Source organism: Bicyclus anynana, chromosome 20, assembly GCF_947172395.1.
Source record: "Bicyclus anynana chromosome 20, ilBicAnyn1.1, whole genome shotgun sequence".
Taxonomy (NCBI): Eukaryota; Metazoa; Arthropoda; class Insecta; order Lepidoptera; family Nymphalidae; genus Bicyclus; species Bicyclus anynana.
The window spans coordinates 12959153-12979761 of NC_069102.1; the positions used below are offsets into that span (position 1 = coordinate 12959153).

General features: G+C 37.7%; 3 protein-coding genes across 4 annotated transcripts; all 3 read right to left on the minus strand.

Annotated features, from left to right (window-relative positions):
* Positions 1 to 123: 123 nt before the first annotated feature.
* Positions 124 to 6109, minus strand: LOC112047648 (3-ketoacyl-CoA thiolase, mitochondrial). 2 transcript variants are annotated; one of them, XM_024084828.2, is made up of 8 exons: positions 5918 to 6109; positions 5469 to 5635; positions 5214 to 5345; positions 4359 to 4623; positions 3686 to 3855; positions 2913 to 3107; positions 1288 to 1442; positions 124 to 308 (listed from the first exon to the last, which is right to left on the minus strand). In XM_024084828.2, exons 1-8 carry the CDS (start codon positions 5934 to 5936, stop codon positions 227 to 229), a joined length of 1185 nt encoding a protein of 394 aa, XP_023940596.1. In that variant the 5' UTR covers positions 5937 to 6109; the 3' UTR covers positions 124 to 226. The 2 variants fall into 2 exon arrangements, with proteins under 2 accessions (XP_023940596.1, XP_052743654.1); XM_052887694.1 differs by lacking the exon at positions 5214 to 5345 and having other exon boundaries at positions 5918 to 6084.
* Positions 6110 to 6974: 865 nt separating this feature from the next.
* On the minus strand, positions 6975 to 12958 carry LOC112047649 (3-ketoacyl-CoA thiolase, mitochondrial). Its single transcript, XM_024084829.2, has 8 exons — positions 12803 to 12958; positions 11814 to 11980; positions 11029 to 11163; positions 10202 to 10466; positions 9718 to 9893; positions 8818 to 9018; positions 7856 to 8010; positions 6975 to 7124 (listed from the first exon to the last, which is right to left on the minus strand). The coding sequence occupies exons 1-8, from the start codon at positions 12822 to 12824 to the stop codon at positions 7043 to 7045; spliced, it is 1203 nt and encodes a 400-aa protein (XP_023940597.1). The 5' UTR covers positions 12825 to 12958; the 3' UTR covers positions 6975 to 7042.
* Positions 12959 to 13894: 936 nt separating this feature from the next.
* On the minus strand, positions 13895 to 20239 carry LOC112047650 (3-ketoacyl-CoA thiolase, mitochondrial). The gene is made up of 8 exons (XM_024084833.2): positions 20082 to 20239; positions 18646 to 18812; positions 18094 to 18225; positions 17113 to 17377; positions 16438 to 16613; positions 15352 to 15546; positions 14682 to 14836; positions 13895 to 14427 (listed from the first exon to the last, which is right to left on the minus strand). Exons 1-8 carry the CDS (start codon positions 20098 to 20100, stop codon positions 14346 to 14348), a joined length of 1191 nt encoding a protein of 396 aa, XP_023940601.1. The 5' UTR covers positions 20101 to 20239; the 3' UTR covers positions 13895 to 14345.
* Between the last annotated feature and the right edge of the window lie 370 nt (positions 20240 to 20609).

Genomic DNA, 20609 nt, shown 5'->3' on the forward strand with positions numbered 1-20609 from the left:
GAGTCAAATATGGGTTGATAATGAAATAAACACTCAATAGATCAATTCAAGGCTTAATTTGCTTAACAGGACACTTGGCTCTGTTTAACTGATATATGAGGAAAAAAAATAACTGAATAACTAAAAAAAAAAACAAAACAATGTTTTATTAAATAATGAGGAAGTTATGATAATAATTATACATTTTTTTCCAAAAGGCACATAAAAAATGCCTTTAAAGTATAAACTATACAGATTCAAACATTACAGCAAGTCCCTGCCCATCTCCACAACTTGATGCGGCCACAGCTCGCTTCCCGTTCCTGTGACTGAAACAAAGGTGAAACAAAGTCTAATCAAATCTTAGACTTGATTAACTTGACACATATCTCGAATGATGTTTGTACTGTTTGTTTGGTTGTGTTTAGTAGCCAGGTGTAAAGTTAATGCGCAAGAGCTATACAAGGTGCTCTGGAGTATTTCCCTTAATTTCAAGGTGTTGACGAGTCCACTCAGGAGCCAAACTGCTTAAATAATATTTTTTTAACTAAAAAATAAATACTTTTTAATGCTTCATAGGTACGAAGTAATTCAAATAAATCCGATTATCCGTGTAACACACGCCTTTATCTATTCTTGCATTATATAATACGTCAAATTTGGTTACGTCATATTTATAAGGATGGGTTGGGACACATTTTAAAATCTTTCAAAACGAAATATTATTTACCCCGAACATATTAATTTTAGAACGCATGTTCCATAAACATTTTTAAATAATTTTCGGTAAAGAATATAACCCCAGAGTTATGGGAAATACTCCCAAGCACCCTTTATAGACTCGCAACACCTAACAATTTTTCACTTCAAACATAAGCCACTTCTGTGACTATGTGAGCGTAAAAGCTAAGCTAATTACAGTCGCTGACACGCACACCAGCGTACTTATCGTAGCGTAGCGATGCGTCAAGGGCTCCCATTTCGGGGCACACCAGACGCCACGCGGTACACCCGCGTAGTTTCCGTTGCAGTAGGAATACAGGGATAAAATATAGCCTATAGCAAGGTGCTGGATTGGCGACCCCGCACCGGAAAGCGTTGGTCGACCCCTCCCACTAGGTGGACCGAAGACGTCAAGCGGGTTGCAGGGTGCCGCTGGATGCTGGCGGCTCAAGATCGTTGTGCTTGGAGGTCCATGCAAGAGCCTATGTCCAGCTGTGGACGTCCATCGGTTGATAATGATGATCTTTTAAATATGACTAATATTGTTCTCAAAACAAAGCTAATTTGTAATCAACAAGTAGATACCGTAGTTGATGCACTAAATGAACAGCCATCCTCGCCCCAGTGGCTGCCACTGGATGGCCGAGCGCCAGGGCTCCGCCACTCACGTTCACCTTCTGCGTGTCTAACTTCAACTCCTTCATCGTAGCCAGAACTTCAGTGGCAAATGTTTCGTTAATCTGATAAAAAAGCCTATACTAAAGCCATATTCAAGGAGTACTGTTTACTAACAAACAAATTTGACGGCCGCGTGGCGCAGTGGGTAGTGACCCTGCTTTCTGCATCCACGGCCGTGGGTTCGATTCCCACAACTAGAAAATATTTGTGTGACGAGCATGAGTGTTTTCCAGTGTCTGTGTATATTTATACAATATATAAGTATTTATATGTAGTATATAATTGTATATTAATATTATTATGTCAACTATCTTAGCACCCATAACACAAGCTACTCTGTATGCTTACTTTGGGGCTAGATAGTGATGTGTATTGTTTAAGTATATTTATATTTATATTTAAAAAAAAAAAATTAAAAATGAGGGTATAAATCGCTAGTCATTTCACACCTAATAATAATTATTTTTAACTTGGTCTTATACTAATGAAAATAAATTTGATTAATAGTATAATAATAGCCTAATACAATTAAATATAGTTTATATATTTTGAATATTATTTTACATAATAACAATACATATTTTAAAATAAAAAAGTTATGAAATGACTTGCGTTTTGTACCTTCATTTCTAATTTGTTAGTAAACAGTACTCCTCAAGTATGGCTTTAGTATAGTGGGAGTTTTCAATATTTTCATACTGTTACTATCGCGTTAACGTAAACGCGAATTTCAGTCAGTGGGGTCATCTACTCCCAAGAGTGTCGGGTACGGGCCTCGAGTCTTGGCCTCCTTGCTTGCTTGCAGGGGAACTTGCTCCCTCGGTGATTTCTCCCAGCCCCTTTCGGGGCCGAGGCATCTTGGCCTATGATTTATATGGAATTGAAACGGTTTTGCAGTAGTGCCACTAGATGGCGCTGTATCAATTCCTTAGAAATTCGCGTTTACGGTAACGCGATCTTCACAGGATCAAACTTCCATTATGCCCTAAGGGGCCAATCCAGCAATTTCGTGGTTCCGGGCAAAGATAAATTTTGCCGCCCTTTACATACACTAATAATACTTCTTTTAGGGTTCTGTACGTACGTAAAAAAACTGAACCCTTTTATGATCACTCGCACCCATCCGAATGTCACACTTAATTTTCTCCGAATCTACTGGACCAATTAAGTTGAAAAGTACACATACATATAAATTCCCATGACCCAAACACATAGGTATATGTCTGCTGGGGAACAAATGAATTTTGCCACACTTAATTCTTGCCGCTCCTCATTTTTGCCGCTCTAGGTAAAAGCCTGCTTGCCTTGGCTAGTTACCAATCTACCGACAAAGACGTACCGCCAAGCGATTTAGCGTTCTGGTACGATGTCGTGTAGAAACCGGAAGGGGTTTAGATTCATCCTTATAACAAATGAGCCCGTTTTCATCTTGGATTGCATCGTCTCTTACCATCAGATGAAAGTCAGGTCTAACTTGTAAAGAATACAAAAAGTAAATTAATAAAACCTCACGATAATGGCGATGAATTTACCTCAAACAAGTCAACATCGTCTACACTCATCCCAGTGTCATTCATAAGCTTGTTCACGGCTGCCACAGTGCCTAGCCCGTAAGGGTCAGCGCCCACTGCAGCGTGTGCGACTACCCGCGCTAGCGGCGTCATACCGCGACTACGTATAGTTTCTTCATCTGCTAGTACTAACACCGCTGCGCCATCCGCTGGTGCCTGCAAAATCATTTGTATAGGCTTAAAATTTGACTTGGAGACCAACATTACAACAAAACCCGTGGACGTCCTGGATTCGAGACCTGGGGTCTGGGTTTTTCTTTTCAATGACAAAGGTAAACCTAACATCTTATGTAGATAAATTTGGTGTTAGATGCTTGGGAGTATCTAGAACGGGATCCAAGGTAAATCTTTAGGATAGTGTTTATCTCTTATCCTACTAACTCACAATGCAGTAGCCTAATGGATCTTAGCTCTAAAAATTCACCCACACAAGAGAAAGCACCTAATCATGCAGTCTTGCAGTGGGCCAGTTGATTGAAAATAAAAAACCCAGTTTATTAAAAAAAAACAAAAAACAAGCTTTTAGCCGCACTAATTTTCGTATTCCTGATAGCAAACCCTTTTATTTGACATCCATATCATGAGGTTGGATTTCAAACAGCCTGTCCGCCATATTGGATGTGTAATGACGTTTCTTAACTACTCATGTATTGTCATCAAAACTCAGAGCGTGTGCAAAATCATCCTAATCGAAGTGAAGCTAATAAAAGCATGTTGTTAATAATTATAGTTACCGATGAGTTAAGAGATGTCACAATAGTACCATCAGATATTAACGTAGGAGCGTTGGAGAAATTGTTCAATTCTGGATTGCTATCAACATCGTCCTTGTCAACGAATACTTCCTTCTTCTTAAATGGCGCAGTTAGAGGTGTCAATTCATCTTGTAAAATCTTCGACGAAGCTGAAATACATATTAGAAAATATCTTAGAGCTGCAATCAATGTGAGACAAATATTTTAGCATTTCTTGGATTCACCGTGCGTGTTAGTGGAGAGAGAAACTTCAAACAATTCCTGAAACTTGTGACTGGAACTGAATGGCTCTTTTCCCTCGAAGTAGGTATATACATAATACCTATTCCAAAACAACCCTCCAATATCACATACATATAATTATTTTGACTGTACCCTAACATGTCCTCTCTGCGCCAAGATATTCCGAGCATAAATAGGGTATACATTTATGAGTAAGTCACATGTGGGCGCATGATCGAAGCCGGAGTTTGATCTGACAGAGAGAATCAGTAAAGATGAGATGGTTACGATTTATTCACCGTTCATTTACATTTTCCTAATGCTCTTTTATAAAAGCAAACAAAAAAATATTGGATTCGTCGGTATTCAAATATTATTTCATGGTTGTTTAAATTTTCCTACTCTGTAAACTATAAATAGGCGTGGTTACCTGATTTCCTTTTCAAAAGACTGTTGTAAGCAAAATCATCAGCCATTTGTCGAGTTATTTTATACTTTTCCGCGACGATTTCAGCCATCTTTTGCAATGATAAACCAGTGAAGCTATCCAAAACTTGATGTTTGATATAATCCTCGAAATGATATGGTACTCCGAGAGCAGACCCGAATCTCATGTTTCGTACCAAAAATGGGAGAGATGACATTATTTCTGTGCCACCAGTGAGACACGCTTTGGCTGGACCTACTGATATTTCCTGCAAACATTAATCTTCTGTAAGTAAATATGTATAAAGATTAATTTACTGCTGTTGTCGAGAAATGGTGAAATTGTGAAAAAGAATTTGCATGCCAAATTGGCAAGATACATTTACCATTTACATCTACCGACCACCTGTATATAAAATGCATGTATCTGCAAATAAATAAATTGATTGATTGAGAATATAGTACGAGCAGTGGTTAATAATAAATGAAATTTTTCAAGAAAAATTGGCAGTGATTGCTGATCAGAAATTAACTAGGAGATCTGCAGGAGAACCAGTCACTGAAATAGTTCAGCGAGTCGCGAAGCTGAAGTGGCAAAAGGCAGGTCACATAGTTCGCGAAGAGCCAATGGACGTTGGGGTCCCAATGTGCTGGAATGGTGACCCTGCGCCGGAAAGCGAAGTTGGTGAAACCTCCACTAGGTGGACCGAGGACATCAAGCGGGTTGCAGGGAGCCGCAGGATGTTGCGAGATAGTGGAGTTTGGAAATTCATGGAAGAGATTTATGTCTGGAAGTGGATGTCCATCGGATGTTAATGAGGAAGACGAATTTGATGAAGTTCAAATAAAAACACTTTACCAAAGCGCCAGATATGATGGCCTGTAAACCAGATCCACATGCTTTGTTGACGCCTAACGCTGGCTTTTTAATCGGAACCCCTGAATAAAGTCCACAATACCGCGGGGTTTTGCCTCCATCACATTGGCTGAGCTGAAATTTTTTAAAGGTTTGTAGAATTTGGCTAAAGAAACTAGTCTGTTAACGCCCGGCAAATTCAAAATAAAATTCGAAGTGTATTCCCATAAATATAGTGCAAATATTGGAGAAACTTACAAAATTAACGTTACCAACTACAGTGCAATCTACCAAATTGGAATTTAATTTGGCAGCATTTAAAGCATCCTTGGCTGCAGCGGCGAAAGTGTACGAGGCTGGCAACTCTCTGAGATAACCGCCATGTTTACAAAATGGCGTCCTTTTGGCGCCAACTACAAAAATAGCTGAAACGTCAAACTGAAATAAGATTATTTGTCTTTGGTTTACCTACATAGTACATAGGATAATTTAAAACAGAGGCCAATAAAATTGTCATAAACGAGTTGATTCTAGGCCGTAAAATAAATTAAAAAATAACAGACAGTATTATCTATCCACTTTCTTACAAACTTAATAGATGGAAAAAAACAACTTACTCAAGATAATAGATTATCTATAATCTTGATTTGATATACAATTTCGTTGTATAACTGTTAATCATATCGTAAATCTTATCCAAAACTCACCTTTGCGCCTGAGTGTCATGACTATAACCGCGTAACTGATACAATTATCAAATCATACATTAAACATGGCTTTCGCTTTTATATAGTACGCAATAAGATAGGTTATGTAGGTACATTGAACTGTTTGTCATCTTATACCGCCGCTAGATCAAACATAATAATTTTATCACGTTTTTCAGCATGACTTTAGAATTATTTTTATCTATTTGTAGACAGAACAGTGTTACTACCTACTTCTTGCTCTACTATAACTAGCCTATTACCGCTTTTTTTAACACCAACTTTTTTCGTGAAGGATTTTTACGTTTTTTTGTGATAAATAATCACTAACTAGAGAGAGTCTTTACAAACTGCGCGCTGATGCCGGTGCAACCCACAAAAAAAAATCAAAAGACACGCGTCTCCTTGACATCTGCACCTACAAACTTTTTTCATAATTTGTATTTCAAAATTTAACACTAACAACAATTACGTAAATTAATGTAATAATCAATAATAACCAATAAAAAATTCTCCATCTTACTTCTTTAGATTTTGACAGTTGTTAAAGTTGCAACAGTTTTTAAAATATTTAAGAACATATGCCGCATTTTTCTTGATTATTATTAAAAATTACTGATGCGACGGTTCGTATCGTACTGACAAGAGAACGTATTTGAACTTCGTATCCGTGACGGGTACGACAAATATGTTCCTTGGGTACGACACCGTCATGTTCCGTACGCTACATAATATGATTAATATGTAAATTATTGATTAATCTGTAATTAATCATAAGTAAATACTTCACATTTTAAAAATATAGATTACCTACCTCTTAAAAGCTGTTCACTGGTCCCTATTACAATATTTGAAATATGAGCTAGGCACATTAAATCAAAATTCGAATACTTACCTGATAGTTTGCAAACCTATTTGATATTTTTTCGATTTTCTATTTTTCTAGTTGCATGTACCTCCGGCTTAAGGTACCAATTACATTATAAAAATATCATTGGTACCTACTCTATGCAAGCAACCTCTATGGATTAGACATAATATTGAGAATAAAATAAAATATTCACAACAGCTTTATTCAAAAAATAACAATTTATCAACAAGAATATAATATTAATTAAAAGAAAATCAGACTCTTTCTAGCAGCACTGCGATGCCTTGTCCTCCACCGATACATGCTGATCCAATGCCTCTCTTCAGATTTCGTCGCCTAAAAAGGAAAAAGACTTGATTTTTTCACAGTCAGCCATTTACACAAACGTTTGACTTCCAACACTTTTGACGGTGCAGTGGTATGCGCAGTGGATTTACAATACGGAGGTCCTAGGTTCGATCCCGGCTGGGCCGATTGCGGTTGGCTGGTGGGAGGCTTCGGCCGTGGCTAGTTAACACCCTACCCAAAAAGACGTACCGCCAAGCGATTTAGATTTCCGGTAGGTACAATGTCGTGTAGAAATCGAAAGGATGAGGATTTCTACTTAATCCTAACAAATTAGCCCACTTCCATCTTAGATTGCATCATCACTTACCATCAGGTGAGATTGTAGTCTAGGGCTAACTTGTAGAGAATAAAAAACAAAACTTTTGTTTTAATTCAGTTTTAATTTGTTTATTTTAAGTAGCTATGAAATTAAATATCACGTTTCTCAAACGGCGAAGGAAGAACATCGCGAGGAAACCTGCATACTTGTGAAATTTCTAAATTATCTACGTATGTGAAGTCTGCCAATCCGCATTGGGCCAGCGTGTTGGACTATTAGTATAACCCCTCTCATTCTAAGAGGAGACTCGTGTTTAACAGTGAGCCGAATGATACTTATGCATTTGCATTGGTTTGGTTCTACTTCTTCTGCCCAGGGGACATTCTTATAGGAGTATTCAACCCTACGAAGGACTATACTTTTTGGACGCGATAATGAGGTTTGTAACAAAGAAGTTTACCTCAGTTCATGTGTAAGATGTCCTGTTATCCTGGCGCCGGACGCAGCGAGCGGGTGGCCCATGGCGATGGCGCCGCCGTTCACGTTCAACTTGCTCATGTCTAGCTTCAGCTCTTTGGCGCAGGACAAGGTCTGAGCAGCGAATGCTTCATTTATCTGTGCAGAAATCCAAGGTCAGTATACTCAATCTATTCTGTGAAGTCCTTTTGGTTTTGGATACAGTGGTAAGAGGACAGACCAAGCGCTTTTATGTGTAATCGCAGTGGCGGAGCTAGCCGATACATTGTAGTAACCATCAGGCAATCTATCGAAAATTGTACATTGTGCCGCTGGCAGTCACGCGATCTAGGTAACCAAGGGCTCTGGTGAGAAGAAAAAATATGGCCCCACTACCATCTAAACTGGTTAAGTTTTATCAAGTAAAAATATTCATCAGCTCTTTTTCGTTTTCGAAAATAAGTTTTTCGGTGGTAAGCCGCAATTTTTTATGGTATTCTTTAAAAAAAAATCTCGTATAGAGAAAATGAGTTGTCTAATAGCGCCGGAATTGAAAATATCGCTGATGGAACGAAGGTCATATAATCAATGCCATCTCTTACAACTGCGCAACATATGTCGTGGCACACATTGACTTAGGTACTAACAAAGCCTCTAAAATGACTCTAATTGGTCTCTATTGAGTCACTTTAGAGATAGGAAGTGGCCCAAGAAAGTCAAAATAAGAAATTGGATCTCCGACACAATTACATTAATTAATGTAACATTTTGGTAAGTAAATACAGCGGCGAAGAATTCATACAAAGGGTTGCCTTTAAAAATCCATGCATATTCATTGATGTACTGTATCTGTGAAAAACCTGAGTTCGTATCACGCTATATGAATTTCCATTTCTTTGGGACGGCATAACTTTATCTAAATTCCATCCATCGCCATTGGTAAATATTATTTTTTGTTATATTTACCTCAACTAGATCAACATCGTTCAATGTCAACTTCGTCGCAGCGAGCAGCCCTTGAATGGCCGGCACTGGTCCGATTCCCATGACACTCGGATCCACGCCGACAAACGACCAGCCCAAAAGACGAGCCAGCGGCGTCAGATTGTGTTGCTTTATCGCCTCCTCGCTGGCCAGGATCAGTGCTCCTGCTCCGTCATTTACACCCTGTTCAAATATTTTAGGTTAATTTTATTGAAATTGTATGTAATTTAGGTGCCTAAAACAAGCAGGGTCATTATTGAAATGTCTATAGTTTCAGTTCTACCATTCGTCTATACGATTTAGAATTCTCCATTTGCCACGAGATGTCGATAACCAGAGGCTTCTGTAATATATGCAGCTCTTGGGTGCGATCATTACCCTAGCGCCCTATAATAAGCGCGCAGTTAAAATTAAATAAGTACCAAAGTATTGTCAAGGTATTTATAGCCGGCGCCCCCCAAATTCGTCGCCCGGGTGCTACGCGCCCTCTGCATCATAGGTAAAGAAGCCTATGTCGACGACGAATCCTTGGCCTACTATTTTCAAGATCTAGGCTCGACTTATGTCTCTGGTTCTGCAGAGACCCCATAATGGAGCAATTTTGAACTTCATTATTAAGTCGAGATCATGACAATCAAGCGATAAACGACGACTGCTGGTACTATAGGAACTTACAAACAAAACTGTTCTGGGTCACCTGTAAGCCTCTTTACCAGTGAATTCCTACAACCCGGTTGTCATCGTTAGTCCACCTAATATGGGGGATTCAGCGAACACCCAGCTTATCTTTGCGGGTTAGGCCCAACGGCTATAATACATCAAAAAAAGACACGTCAGAATAATATAAAGGCAAATTGCAAAAAAAAAAAGATATATAATTACCGAGGAGTTGCCAGCAGTAACCACGCCTCCCTTTCTGAACAGCACGGGCAGTTTGTGCAAACCTTCGATATTAGTCTCTGGGCGAGGATGCTCGTCTTTATCCACGACCACATCCTGTTTCTTTAGCTTTATTGTGACTGGGGATAATTCTGCCTGAAACGCTCCGCTGTCTTGAGCTTAAAAAAAGTAAGATTTCTAGATTGTGATGTTAGAAATAAGACGCAAGAAGCGAACTTGTACATACAACACAATAGTTTTGGATCAAACGATTACCAGAATGGAAGTACTTGGAAAATATAAATTCCTTCATCGATATAATTTTAATTGTAAATACGTAGATCAAAGTCTGATCTCAAAACGAGGCTCATCGTTGGGAGAAAGCACCTAAACAATTGTGACTGCGATTGTCAAAACTGCTTGAGAGGGTGCACATTGTAATAAGGTTTCTCTCTCTGGACCCCAGACAAAGGGTTGATTAACTCACCAGCCTTCCACTTCTTTTGCGACTGTAATGCAAAATCATCCACCTCTCCTCTAACGAGACCGTATTTTTCTGCCAAATTTTCCGCCGTCTGTGGCATCGTGAAGTTGCAGTATGTGTCCAAGGAGCCTTTCACTAAGGAATCCTCGAATTCTATTTTACCGCCCAAAGCAGTTCCAAATCTGGTGTTCCTGACCACGAAAGGAACGGCCGACATGTTTTCTGTTCCACCGGCTAGGGAGATTTGGGCTGCTCCCGTGATTATATCCTGAAAAGAGTTTGAGAAATTAGGTATGCATGCTCGAGACGTTTTTGGAACTCTATGATTGTTTTGGCGTTTAAAATCAAACAACGTTTGATTTGATGTTGACTGATCAACATTTTGGAGTCAACCCCTCGGTCCCATGCAATGCATGCATGCCTGAGGAGGCACGAAGTAAATCGAGATGAGAGAGACACAACTCTGAAAACAGAGGACTTCGAATCCAAAGGTCGAGTCATGCTATGAAACATTGTGCTTCCATTTCTTCCAAGAAAATCTCCCCAGAATTGTAAAATTCGTGTTGCTACGCCTTTGTGTCTCGTAGAGCAAGTAAACCGTCAGTAGCAATAATTATCATTAACAATTGATAATGATTATTACAGAGTCAAAACACTATCACCTCAATTTTGCCAACCTGCATTCGAGCAGCGTGGTGATTATAAGCTCCAAATTCTGTTTTCTAAAAGAGAGGCCTGTCCTTTTAGTGGATTTTCTTTAAATTCTACACCAATTACTCGTTGTATTGAGCAATTCTCTAATTAAATAATAGTTGGTGCATGTTCCTCACCTGAGCACTGTTGATGACTGCCTGGAAACCGGAGCCACATAGTCTGTTCACTCCGAGCGCTGGTTTCTCTTGTGGGATACCGGACTTAAGCGCAGCGTGACGAGGTGCCAAGCCTCCGTCAGAACTCCCACTTAACTGCAAGCAGTCTTTGATTAATCAATGAATGAACAAAGTACCTTTATAAATTTTTAGATACCGCGCGGACTGACAAACTTCTGCATTCTGAGTTCTCTCTGGATAATCTGTCGGTCGGAACGAACAGAACATAAGATTCCTGAAAGTTTTGTGTCTGTCTGGACTCTTAGCAGTTATTTTATCGAAGTTATGTTCGAGTTATCGAAGCTCTTTTGCCATAGCTCATCTGGAAAAGTACCTACAGCCGTCACGCTAAATGCCGATAAGCAGCCTTGCTGTTCCGGTCAAACTACTGATGAGTATGATAGACTAAGAGGCTTTACGTCAAGAATAATCACATATTGCGAAACCCTTTCTGTCTGTATCCAGTAAGTAGTTACAGAGTTTTTGTGATATAGCTCAACCGGAAAAGTAGGTAGGTAGGTACAAGCTAAATCTGCCGATATGCAGCCTTATTGTTCTGGTCAAAAGACTGAAGATAGCCTGTTGAATTGGAGGCATATGAGGCTTAAAATCTTGAACGTAGAACTGTCTTTCTGACTGTCCATGCCCTTAGTGCAAGAGCTGTGTAACTCACAGTCACAGCTCTTGTGCCAAATCTCTCTTCCAGTCAAAATACTGAAGAACCGGTATAAAGAAAAGATACATACTATATTAACAATGCCAATGTTAACAGTATCCACCGCGCTGGGGGCGACATTGCCGGCCTTCAAGGCGTCTTTGGCAGGCACGGCCAGCAAGTCAGATGGATGAAGGGACTTCAGCGCGCCACCCATCCTGCCAAACGGCGTGCGTTTAGCGGCAACTATGTACACACCTGGGGAGATTACCATAGAAATATATCTAAGCAAATTAACAAACTTAAATTAAGACTAAGACTTTAAATCCTTTTCAAAATTTGCCACCCTTGGTATGATGCCCAACTCGGACAATTTCTGCGCAGATATTTTAACCAATATTTACAGAAATAGAATATTTAATGGGCTATAAGTCTGTGTTTCTGTCTAAGATCACAGATGGGTCTTATTTTCTAAACCAATACTTTTACATATTGCCTCGTTGGTACCAAAGATGATCACTATGTTGTTGGTTCATTAATAATTCATTGGTTAATTACAATGTAAGAACGAGTATATTAGATTAAAGTATATGATATTGATCGAACAACAGTTAATATGGGTAGGTTACCTCTAAAGAACCTACAGAATTTATTACATTAAGTTTAAAGTCACAAATATTATTCTTGAAGTTAATTAGGAAGGTTTATTAGGAGTGTCTTTACATACGTACATATTACAATAAGTAGGTAGGTACATAATACCTATTTATATGAGTAGGATAGGGTGTTATCATTTTTCAAGGTTGATGGTCTTGTGGACATTGACCTCACTCGTTAGTGTTTACGTCTGACTACAACTCCGGACTTCCAGAGTAAATTTGAAAGTTTTTATGAAAGTCTCAGACATACCAACATTATGCGTACCTACTTGCCTACTTACTAAAGTGATGGAAACATTTAATACTCATTGACATTCCACTGTTGTGAGGTGAACTAAGTAAATAAATTAAAAAAACAAAGTCAGTAAACAGGTATATCTACCTAATAAACGTAAGCATATATTTGTTTTGTATCACATACCTTTGTTTATAGCTACAGCCATTTTATTAATGTTTTCCACCGAATTTATATAAATAAACACTAATCTGACTGATAAAATCAGGCCGGCACGTTTAAACGCACGCCGGTTCGCCGCGCTAGTGGCGAAAGCGAAACATGTTTTTATGTTATTCTGTTCAAACTAAGTATTTAGATATTCATAGGTAGGTTAGGTATCTACTGTTGTTGATTAAAGATTTATCAAATGATAGTGGTAGTGTTATTACATATATCCACGCCATAGGATTGTAGCTTGAGGTAGATTATCTAGTGATATTATATCAACTCATATTTGCTATGATATGGCGATAAAAACATGTGCGACCTTCGCAAATTTTTGATCCAATACTTAGCAACATTTTTGTTTCATGTTTGAAGCTAAAGCCAGCTCAACGCCGAAAGTTCAATGGTCTGGTCTCCGACTGCTGGGCTATTGTCGTACCCACTCCTAACCCTAACACTGCAGTCTAATAAACTTGACTGGAATTAGTCCTATTAATGGCAAGTTATTGTGGAGGTCAGGGGCATAGCTACCGCCGTATCTGTGATACGGGGCCCCAGCACTACAGGGCCCTCTTATATATGAAAGCTAAAATTAGTAAAATGTAATCCACAATCTCACTTAATCTAGTGTTTTCTGGAAAAAAAACTGCTAATAGTTTCACTTCTGAAATTACAAAAATACAAGCAATGTTTTTCAAGCGTGCGTCCAAGAGTTAAAAAAAAACTTCAAATATCCTACATAGGAGAACCAGTCTCACTGTCATATTTATTTAAAGCAAGCATTTTTGCTTTTTGTAAGAAATCTTTATTTTACATATTGGGTTCCTACAACTAATTTTAATACAGGGCTCCCACAACTAATTTTAATACAGGGCTCCTACAACTAATTTTAATTACAAGACACGCTACGCCACTGGTGGAGGTGTTGAAGATTTCATTCTTACTTATTGAAATGAAAGAAAGAAATATCTTTATTTTTAAGTAATTGCACATATCACATTATTCGTAAGTACCTACCAACCTGAAAGTAATTAAGAAACACGGGGTCGGTGATAAATAATAGTCAATAAGGTATCAAAAAAATATGATTTATTTTTATAAAATTCTTATCAAACAACATTCGTCAAAAATTCGATTTGTAAAATAACATTTTTTATATATCTCTCATAATTTACAAAAGAAATAGAAATCTGATTAACATAAGAAAATGTTCAAATAAATAACATTTTTTATAACATAAATCAAAATTGTTTACAGATTTAGTGATGTTCACAGGTATACAGTACAGTTATTGCATAAATAAGGTATAATCAATTATCTTTCATAGGAAAATAATACATTTCATAACATTTAAAATCTACCTAGTTATCTGTTTTAAAAGATACAGTGTTGAATAATTCGACATATTGAAAAAATATATAATAATTGTGATATCTTTCATATAAAAAATAGCTACGTCTTAAGGCGATAACATTTTTATCTTACAATTCATAGCTTATATACCTATTTAAAAGCAGACTCTTCAAACAGCTTCAACCATGACTGCGATGCCCTGACCGCCGCCGATGCAAGCAGAACCGATCGCGCGCTTCAAGCCGCGGCGTCTAGCAAGATTAAAAAAAAATGTAAATACTTTAAAGTCGGAGGATTAATTTCAGTCAGTAAAATGTCAAATGCAACTGTCACTGAAATGTCATTTCAATTCGAGTCAGTAAAATGACACGTGCAACTGTCACTGAAATGTCATATCAATTTCAGTCAGTAAAATGACAAGTGTCATTTTACTGGCGCGGTTAGCGGTGACTGAGCACCGTAGCTCCTCTGTTCACGTTCAGTTGTATACGAGTGTGTCACTCACTTCAGCTCGTGCACAAGGTGCGCGGTGATGCGAGAGCCGGACGCGGCCAGCGGGTGACCGAGCGCTGTGGCCCCGCCGTTCACGTTCAGTTTCTGCATGTCGAGCTTCAGCGCCTTGGCACAGGACAGAGTTTGTGCTACGAAGGCTTCGTTGATCTAGAGTGAAACAGTCACACATTTACTACATTCAACTGGAACCATATCAGAGCAAGTGGTAGTAACTCTATACATAATAAATGCGAAAGTAACCCAGTTTTATCTGCTTCCACTTGCTGACCCAATTTTGGTGATTTTTCGGCAAGGGGTTTTTATTACACTCTTTTTCTACACTTTTTCTCTCTACCACGCGATGGACCCGGCACCCGCACGGTGAATCCATGGAAAGCTAAGATATTCGTCTCAAGAGCATATATTCTTAAGTGTAATCGTCATGAATTTTATAATCATTTCAGATTAGGCTGAGATGGAAAACGACTAGTAATTTTAATATTTGTTTTGTGATTTTATCATCATAAGATTGGAAAGTTTGAAAGTGACAACATGCTGATATTATAGTTGCTTATTTATTAATAAGCAAAGCTGCATATAATACTTATTAAGCACAAGATTAGTAATGTACATAATATCTCAACAAATATCTGTACACATATATAGCTTTAGATTTTCAATACCTCGATCAAGTCCACGTCGTTGAGGGTAAGTTTGGTGGCCTTGAGCAAGTTCTCAATAGCGGGTACGGGGCCCACGCCCATGATGCTGGGGTCCACGCCCACGCACGACCAGCCCACCAGCCTGGCCAGCGGCTTCAGACCCTTGGCCGCCTCCTCGCTGGCTAGGATCAGGGCACCTGCACCATCGCTGATACCCTAAAGGAAAAAATCCTTTATTTTTCAGATTTGTGCTTTACTACAATCATGCTTGATGAAAAGTTATGATAAAATGAAGTGCAAGATGCTTGACTATAGTACGATTATACATACTCGTCAGTAAAATGACAAGTGTCACTGAAATGTCATTTTACTGACTGGAATTAATATCTTACATAATCGTACATAAGATTAATCTTACATATAATTATTAATTCCAGTCAGTAAAACGACATTTCAGTGACAGTTGCACTTGTCATTTTACTGAGTGGAATTAATAATCTTACTATAGAAAATATCTCTACTCTCGCCTTGAACATGTTTAAAGTAGAATTGGAAGAATACAAAAATGCTTAAGGACATTGCTTTTAATGGATTATTCGGGGTCATAGCGTAATTAAATCGTCATTATTGATGATAATAATGATGATGATGATGACGATGACACATGTCTCTCAACTCTGAAAAGGATTGTTAACGTGCAGTCGACATATTATCTTATTGATAGGTTGATTCATCATCATTTTCATCCCATATTCGGCTCACAGCTGAGCTCGAGTCTTCTCTCTCTTATCCAGTTTTCCTCATAGGTTGATTATAAGTACTAAACAAAAAATTTATGTGTAAATTTTATTAACCTGAATATTTTATTTATTCAATTTAATATCTGTACCTGTAAAGAGTAAAACTACTAGGTTTGATTTAATTAAAATCAAACCTAGTAGTTCGATGTGATTTTTGTTAACTTGTCTTTTAAATATGACATAATTTTCTTTTAGTCGCACTAACCGAAAAGGGCTATGCTAGATGTGTGTACAAGAAACATTATAGATAGCGGGCGGAATCGAATCTCGGACCTCTCGGCCTTGAATCCAGTGTAAACTAACTTACCGAAGCAGACCCAGCTGTGACGAGGCCTTCTTTCTTGAAGACGGGAGGAAGTTTCTTGAGACCCTCGATGGTTGTTTGTGGGCGAGGATGTTCGTCAGTGTCCACCTTCACTTCCTTCCTCTTGATAGTCAGGGTCACGGGTTCGATTTCCGCTTTGAACACCCCAGCGTCGTTGGCTTTGAAAATTGATAAGTTAGTTAATTGGAGAAGGAAATAAAGGTTTTTCATTAATATTACCTAGCTTATGGGTTTTCACTTCTCTAAGAAGTGAAAAACCATAATGAAAGAATGCAACAGTTTGCAGTGTTAAACTTTATGGAGGTAATATTCAATTTCAGTAATTAATTTAATAATTACCTTTTTTTTCTTGAGAAAGAATACAACAAGATACTTATGTTAACTTATCCTAATAACTATACTAATCGTGCCCACAAGGAATGGTGACAAGAATACTGGCTGCATTTCCATGCTGGACAGCCAGGCTGGTCCATTGCACAAAAGATAAGCCATGCCTTCTGTCACCAGTTGAGGCCTAGCCAACTAGTCACTTTGAAATGATTCGGAGAATTTAAATTTCTGATGATGATTACATCATTATCATCAGAAATTCCTGTTCACCTCCATTGGGACATCTCTGTAAATTATTCCTGTAATTTTTTTTTAAATTTAACTTACATTTCTTCCACCGTTGTTGCGACTGCAGCGCGAAGTTGTCCACCTCATCCCTGGTGATTCCGAACTGTGCTCCCAGCTTCTCAGCCGTCATCCCCATGGGCAGCCCGCAGTAGGAGTCCGTCAGTCCCGCCCAGAGAGTGTCCTCGAACGCGTAACTACTGCCCAGGACTGTGCCGAACCTGACGTTGCGCACTGCGAAGGGTGCCTGAGACATGTTCTCAACACCACCCGCTAGGGAGATTTTTGCGGCACCGGTTAGGATATCCTGTGATCAAATTTTCAATACTTGCATTTCTTTACAAGTTGCCCTTGACCGCAATCTCACCTGATGATAAGTGATGGATGCAGGTTAACTTTATAGGAGTAGGATGAAAATCCACACCCATACAACCGGTACGGTTTCTACACAACATCGTACCGGTTAATCGCTTGGCGGTACGTCTTCGTTGGTAGGTTCTCGAAGCCTCCCACCAGACAGAGCTGGACCAATTAATCAAAACCCAGGACATCCGTCTTGAAATCCACCGCGCACACCACTGCGCCTAGTAGGCCGTCAATTATGGCAAATATATGACAAATAATTAATTCTCTTTGCCAACTCCAACATCCAATTTCATTAACTGAATCGTACGGCTATAAATATCATGATAGGTAGATTGACGCCAACGACTCAATTGGTAATGCTCTTATTTGTTACTTATTTGTTAATAAAGACTGTTACAATAGTCCAAAGGACGTGTTTTGAACTTCAGTCTTTTTGTTTTGTGATTGAGCTATTAATCTACATAATAACTAAATGTAAAATTGGTCTAAAGGAAATTGGCGCAACATTGAATCAATCAAAAAATATGGTCATCCAAGAAACTCTCAGTTCATTATCATTAACTGATTGTTAGTCTCTCCTATAAGGTGTAAAGGCCTGGACCTGTAATGGGCTAATAGAATAGGCTGAATTGTACAACTATAACAGAATTGTTTTACCTGTGCACTGTTGACAATGGACTGGAACCCTGATCCACATAGTCGGTTGACGCCCAGAGCTGGTCTGTCTTGAGGAATGCCCGCCTTGAGTGCAGCATGCCGAGGAGTGTAGATGCCATCGGTCTGAGATGCCTTGGTAGAAAAAACAATGTATATGTAATTTTTTTTTATAGGCTTGTGCTTGACTATAATCTTGATAAAAAGCAATGATGAGCTTTATATTGGGACTCTTTTAGAAAGAAGGGCCTAGAAAATGCCTATTCTTGCCTTATGTTTAGATTGTAAGTAGCAAGTCACCAGAAGGGCATTTTACTATAGTCAGTCATAAACAGAAAAATTTGGGGTTTAAATGCTCTTAACTACTACTATGAATAAATCCAAAGACAACTATCCCATATTCCCATGAAAAAGGGTTCTGTGCAGGTGAAACACAACGTTCTGGTAGTAGTTTATATTTGAAGACACCTAAGAGTTTTATCAACAATTCCATGTTGTTAGGTACCTCTACAAATTCTACAGTTTTTGAAATAAAAAAAATTGGAAGTAACTTACCGACATCACTTGACCAACAATGACAGAGTCAACTTGGTCAGGAGCTACCCCCGCTTCTTTGAGTGCAGCTGTTATTGCGATGGTCTGCAGTTCAGTTGCAGATGTGTTCCGGAACACACCACCAAACGTACCAAAGGGGGTACGTTTGGCAGCCACAATGAATATACCTGTACATATAAAAACTCTTTTTGACTGACTGCCTTTTTGATCCACTGGTTTGTCTATGTAGCTTTGGATCACTATACTAAAGCCATACTCTATACAAAGCTTTTCATTCTCTAAGAAATTCTCTGGAAGTTGGGAAATTAGTCTTTACCTCTGTGTTGAAAAAAACATTAAGCCGTTGGTAAGAGGTCATTGTCATAAACAAGTCCTTCTGTTCAGTACATTGAATATATTTTGAAAATTGTAATTGGAGGGCATTCTTTAATCGAAATTGAAGCCAAATTTTTTATTTTAGTCTGTCCATATTTTTGTTAACCATAGTTTAGCATATGGCATCATGCTAAACTACTAAATTAATTTAAATTAAACTTGTGACATTATTATTTAAAAGGTTATAGGGTACTTTTTATCGCGAAAATTAAAACAGAAGCGGGTGAAACTGGGGTTGAAAGTTTGTATGGAAAGTTACATACACACATTTTTAAAGTTACGTTTGTAAAAATTGGTATGCGTACTAATAAAAAATACTAAAAATAATGTCATTCAATATTTTTCAAAATTCTACCTCAAAAGGGTTAAAGTTTTTTAAATATAAATTGTTTTTATTTTAGTATATTTTTGTAAAATGATTAAATAGTGGACTATTTATTATATAATATAGTATATAAAACATGCGAAAATATAATTAGAAGGGAGAGAAATATTTTTTTAATAGGTTGAGAGTTTGGATGGATTTCCATGCTGACAAAGCCGCGGGTGTCTGCTAGTCGACAATAAAACCTATTACTTACGACTCTCGAATATAGAAAATATTTAATATAATGGATAAATTATTATTTTCTGGCAACATTGTTTATCAAATCATAGGTTAATGCACTTTATAGTTACATTGACCTTGTAATATTAATGGTCAATAAACAAATGAGAATAATTACTGATAAAATAGTAACTATTTAGACATTAATAACTAAGTATTAATTAATTATTGCTATAAAATACTTATTATATAATTAAAGGTAAGTACCTATATAGAATTGTTACAGCTACTTACTTTTTTAAAAGTATTAAAAATAACATTGTAATGAAACCCAATAAAAAAATAACATTAAGATATTTGTGAAATTGAAACGCATTCTTTTTAAAATTTAGACGAACCAAAAAAATATATTCGCAAAACCGCGATTAGAAAATTGGAATTTGACCCCACGGAAGATAATTTCAAACTATTTTAAGATAAATCTTACAAAAATGTAAATATATATTCTAAATACCTTTTACTGCTACAGACATGATTATTGAACTTTTAAAAAACAATAATTACAATGTAAAAAAAATACAATTACATCGACACCAAACCCGGTGTTCTGCAAAAAATAGCAAAGTGAAAAAAAACTTGTAAAAAGTTGAGATTTGAGAACTTCGTTCAGATTGAGAATTTGAAAGTGTCAACAAGTGAATGACAACGATGTGATCAACTCAGTTCAACTTCAAGTGAGTGAATGAATATCACAGCGTACTAAATAAACAGAAGTTACTATTACTACTGTTAACTCGGAGGAGTAAAAACAGGGTGTATGTATATATCTCTAAATATAGTAGTATTTTAAGCTTAATCGAAATATAAACAAAAATAAACTGAAATGTTACGTCACGAGTGCGAGTACGAGAATTTTGTCTGAGATGCCATACGAATTCAATCAAAAAGCCGAAATAAAAAACTTGGATTGGCGCCCACAGATCTTACTTTTTATTTTTAGTTGTCTGTGCCAAGTGCACAGACGACAAAATAAAGTGCTTTG

Bases quoted from the DNA above. Each gene is read 5' to 3' on its own strand.
- LOC112047648 (XM_024084828.2), bottom strand. The intron at 4,624-5,213 runs GTAAAGTGTTTT...TAATGTTTGCAG, and splicing joins CCATCATATCTGGCGCTTTG to GAAATATCAGTAGGTCCAGC. The intron at 3,108-3,685 runs GTAACTATAATT...ATGATTTTGCAG, and splicing joins TGACATCTCTTAACTCATCG to GCACCAGCGGATGGCGCAGC.
- LOC112047649 (XM_024084829.2), bottom strand. From the start codon at position 12,824: ATGGCTGTAGCTATAAACAAAG. The intron at 11,981-12,802 runs GTATGTGATACA...TAATCTCCCCAG, and splicing joins GGCTGTAGCTATAAACAAAG to GTGTGTACATAGTTGCCGCT. The intron at 8,011-8,817 runs GTAAATATAACA...ATTTCTGCACAG, and splicing joins ACGATGTTGATCTAGTTGAG to ATAAATGAAGCATTCGCTGC.
- LOC112047650 (XM_024084833.2), bottom strand. The intron at 16,614-17,112 runs GTAAGTTAAATT...CAATTTTCAAAG, and splicing joins GCAACAACGGTGGAAGAAAT to CCAACGACGCTGGGGTGTTC. The intron at 14,837-15,351 runs GTATTGAAAATC...GTTTCACTCTAG, and splicing joins ACGACGTGGACTTGATCGAG to ATCAACGAAGCCTTCGTAGC.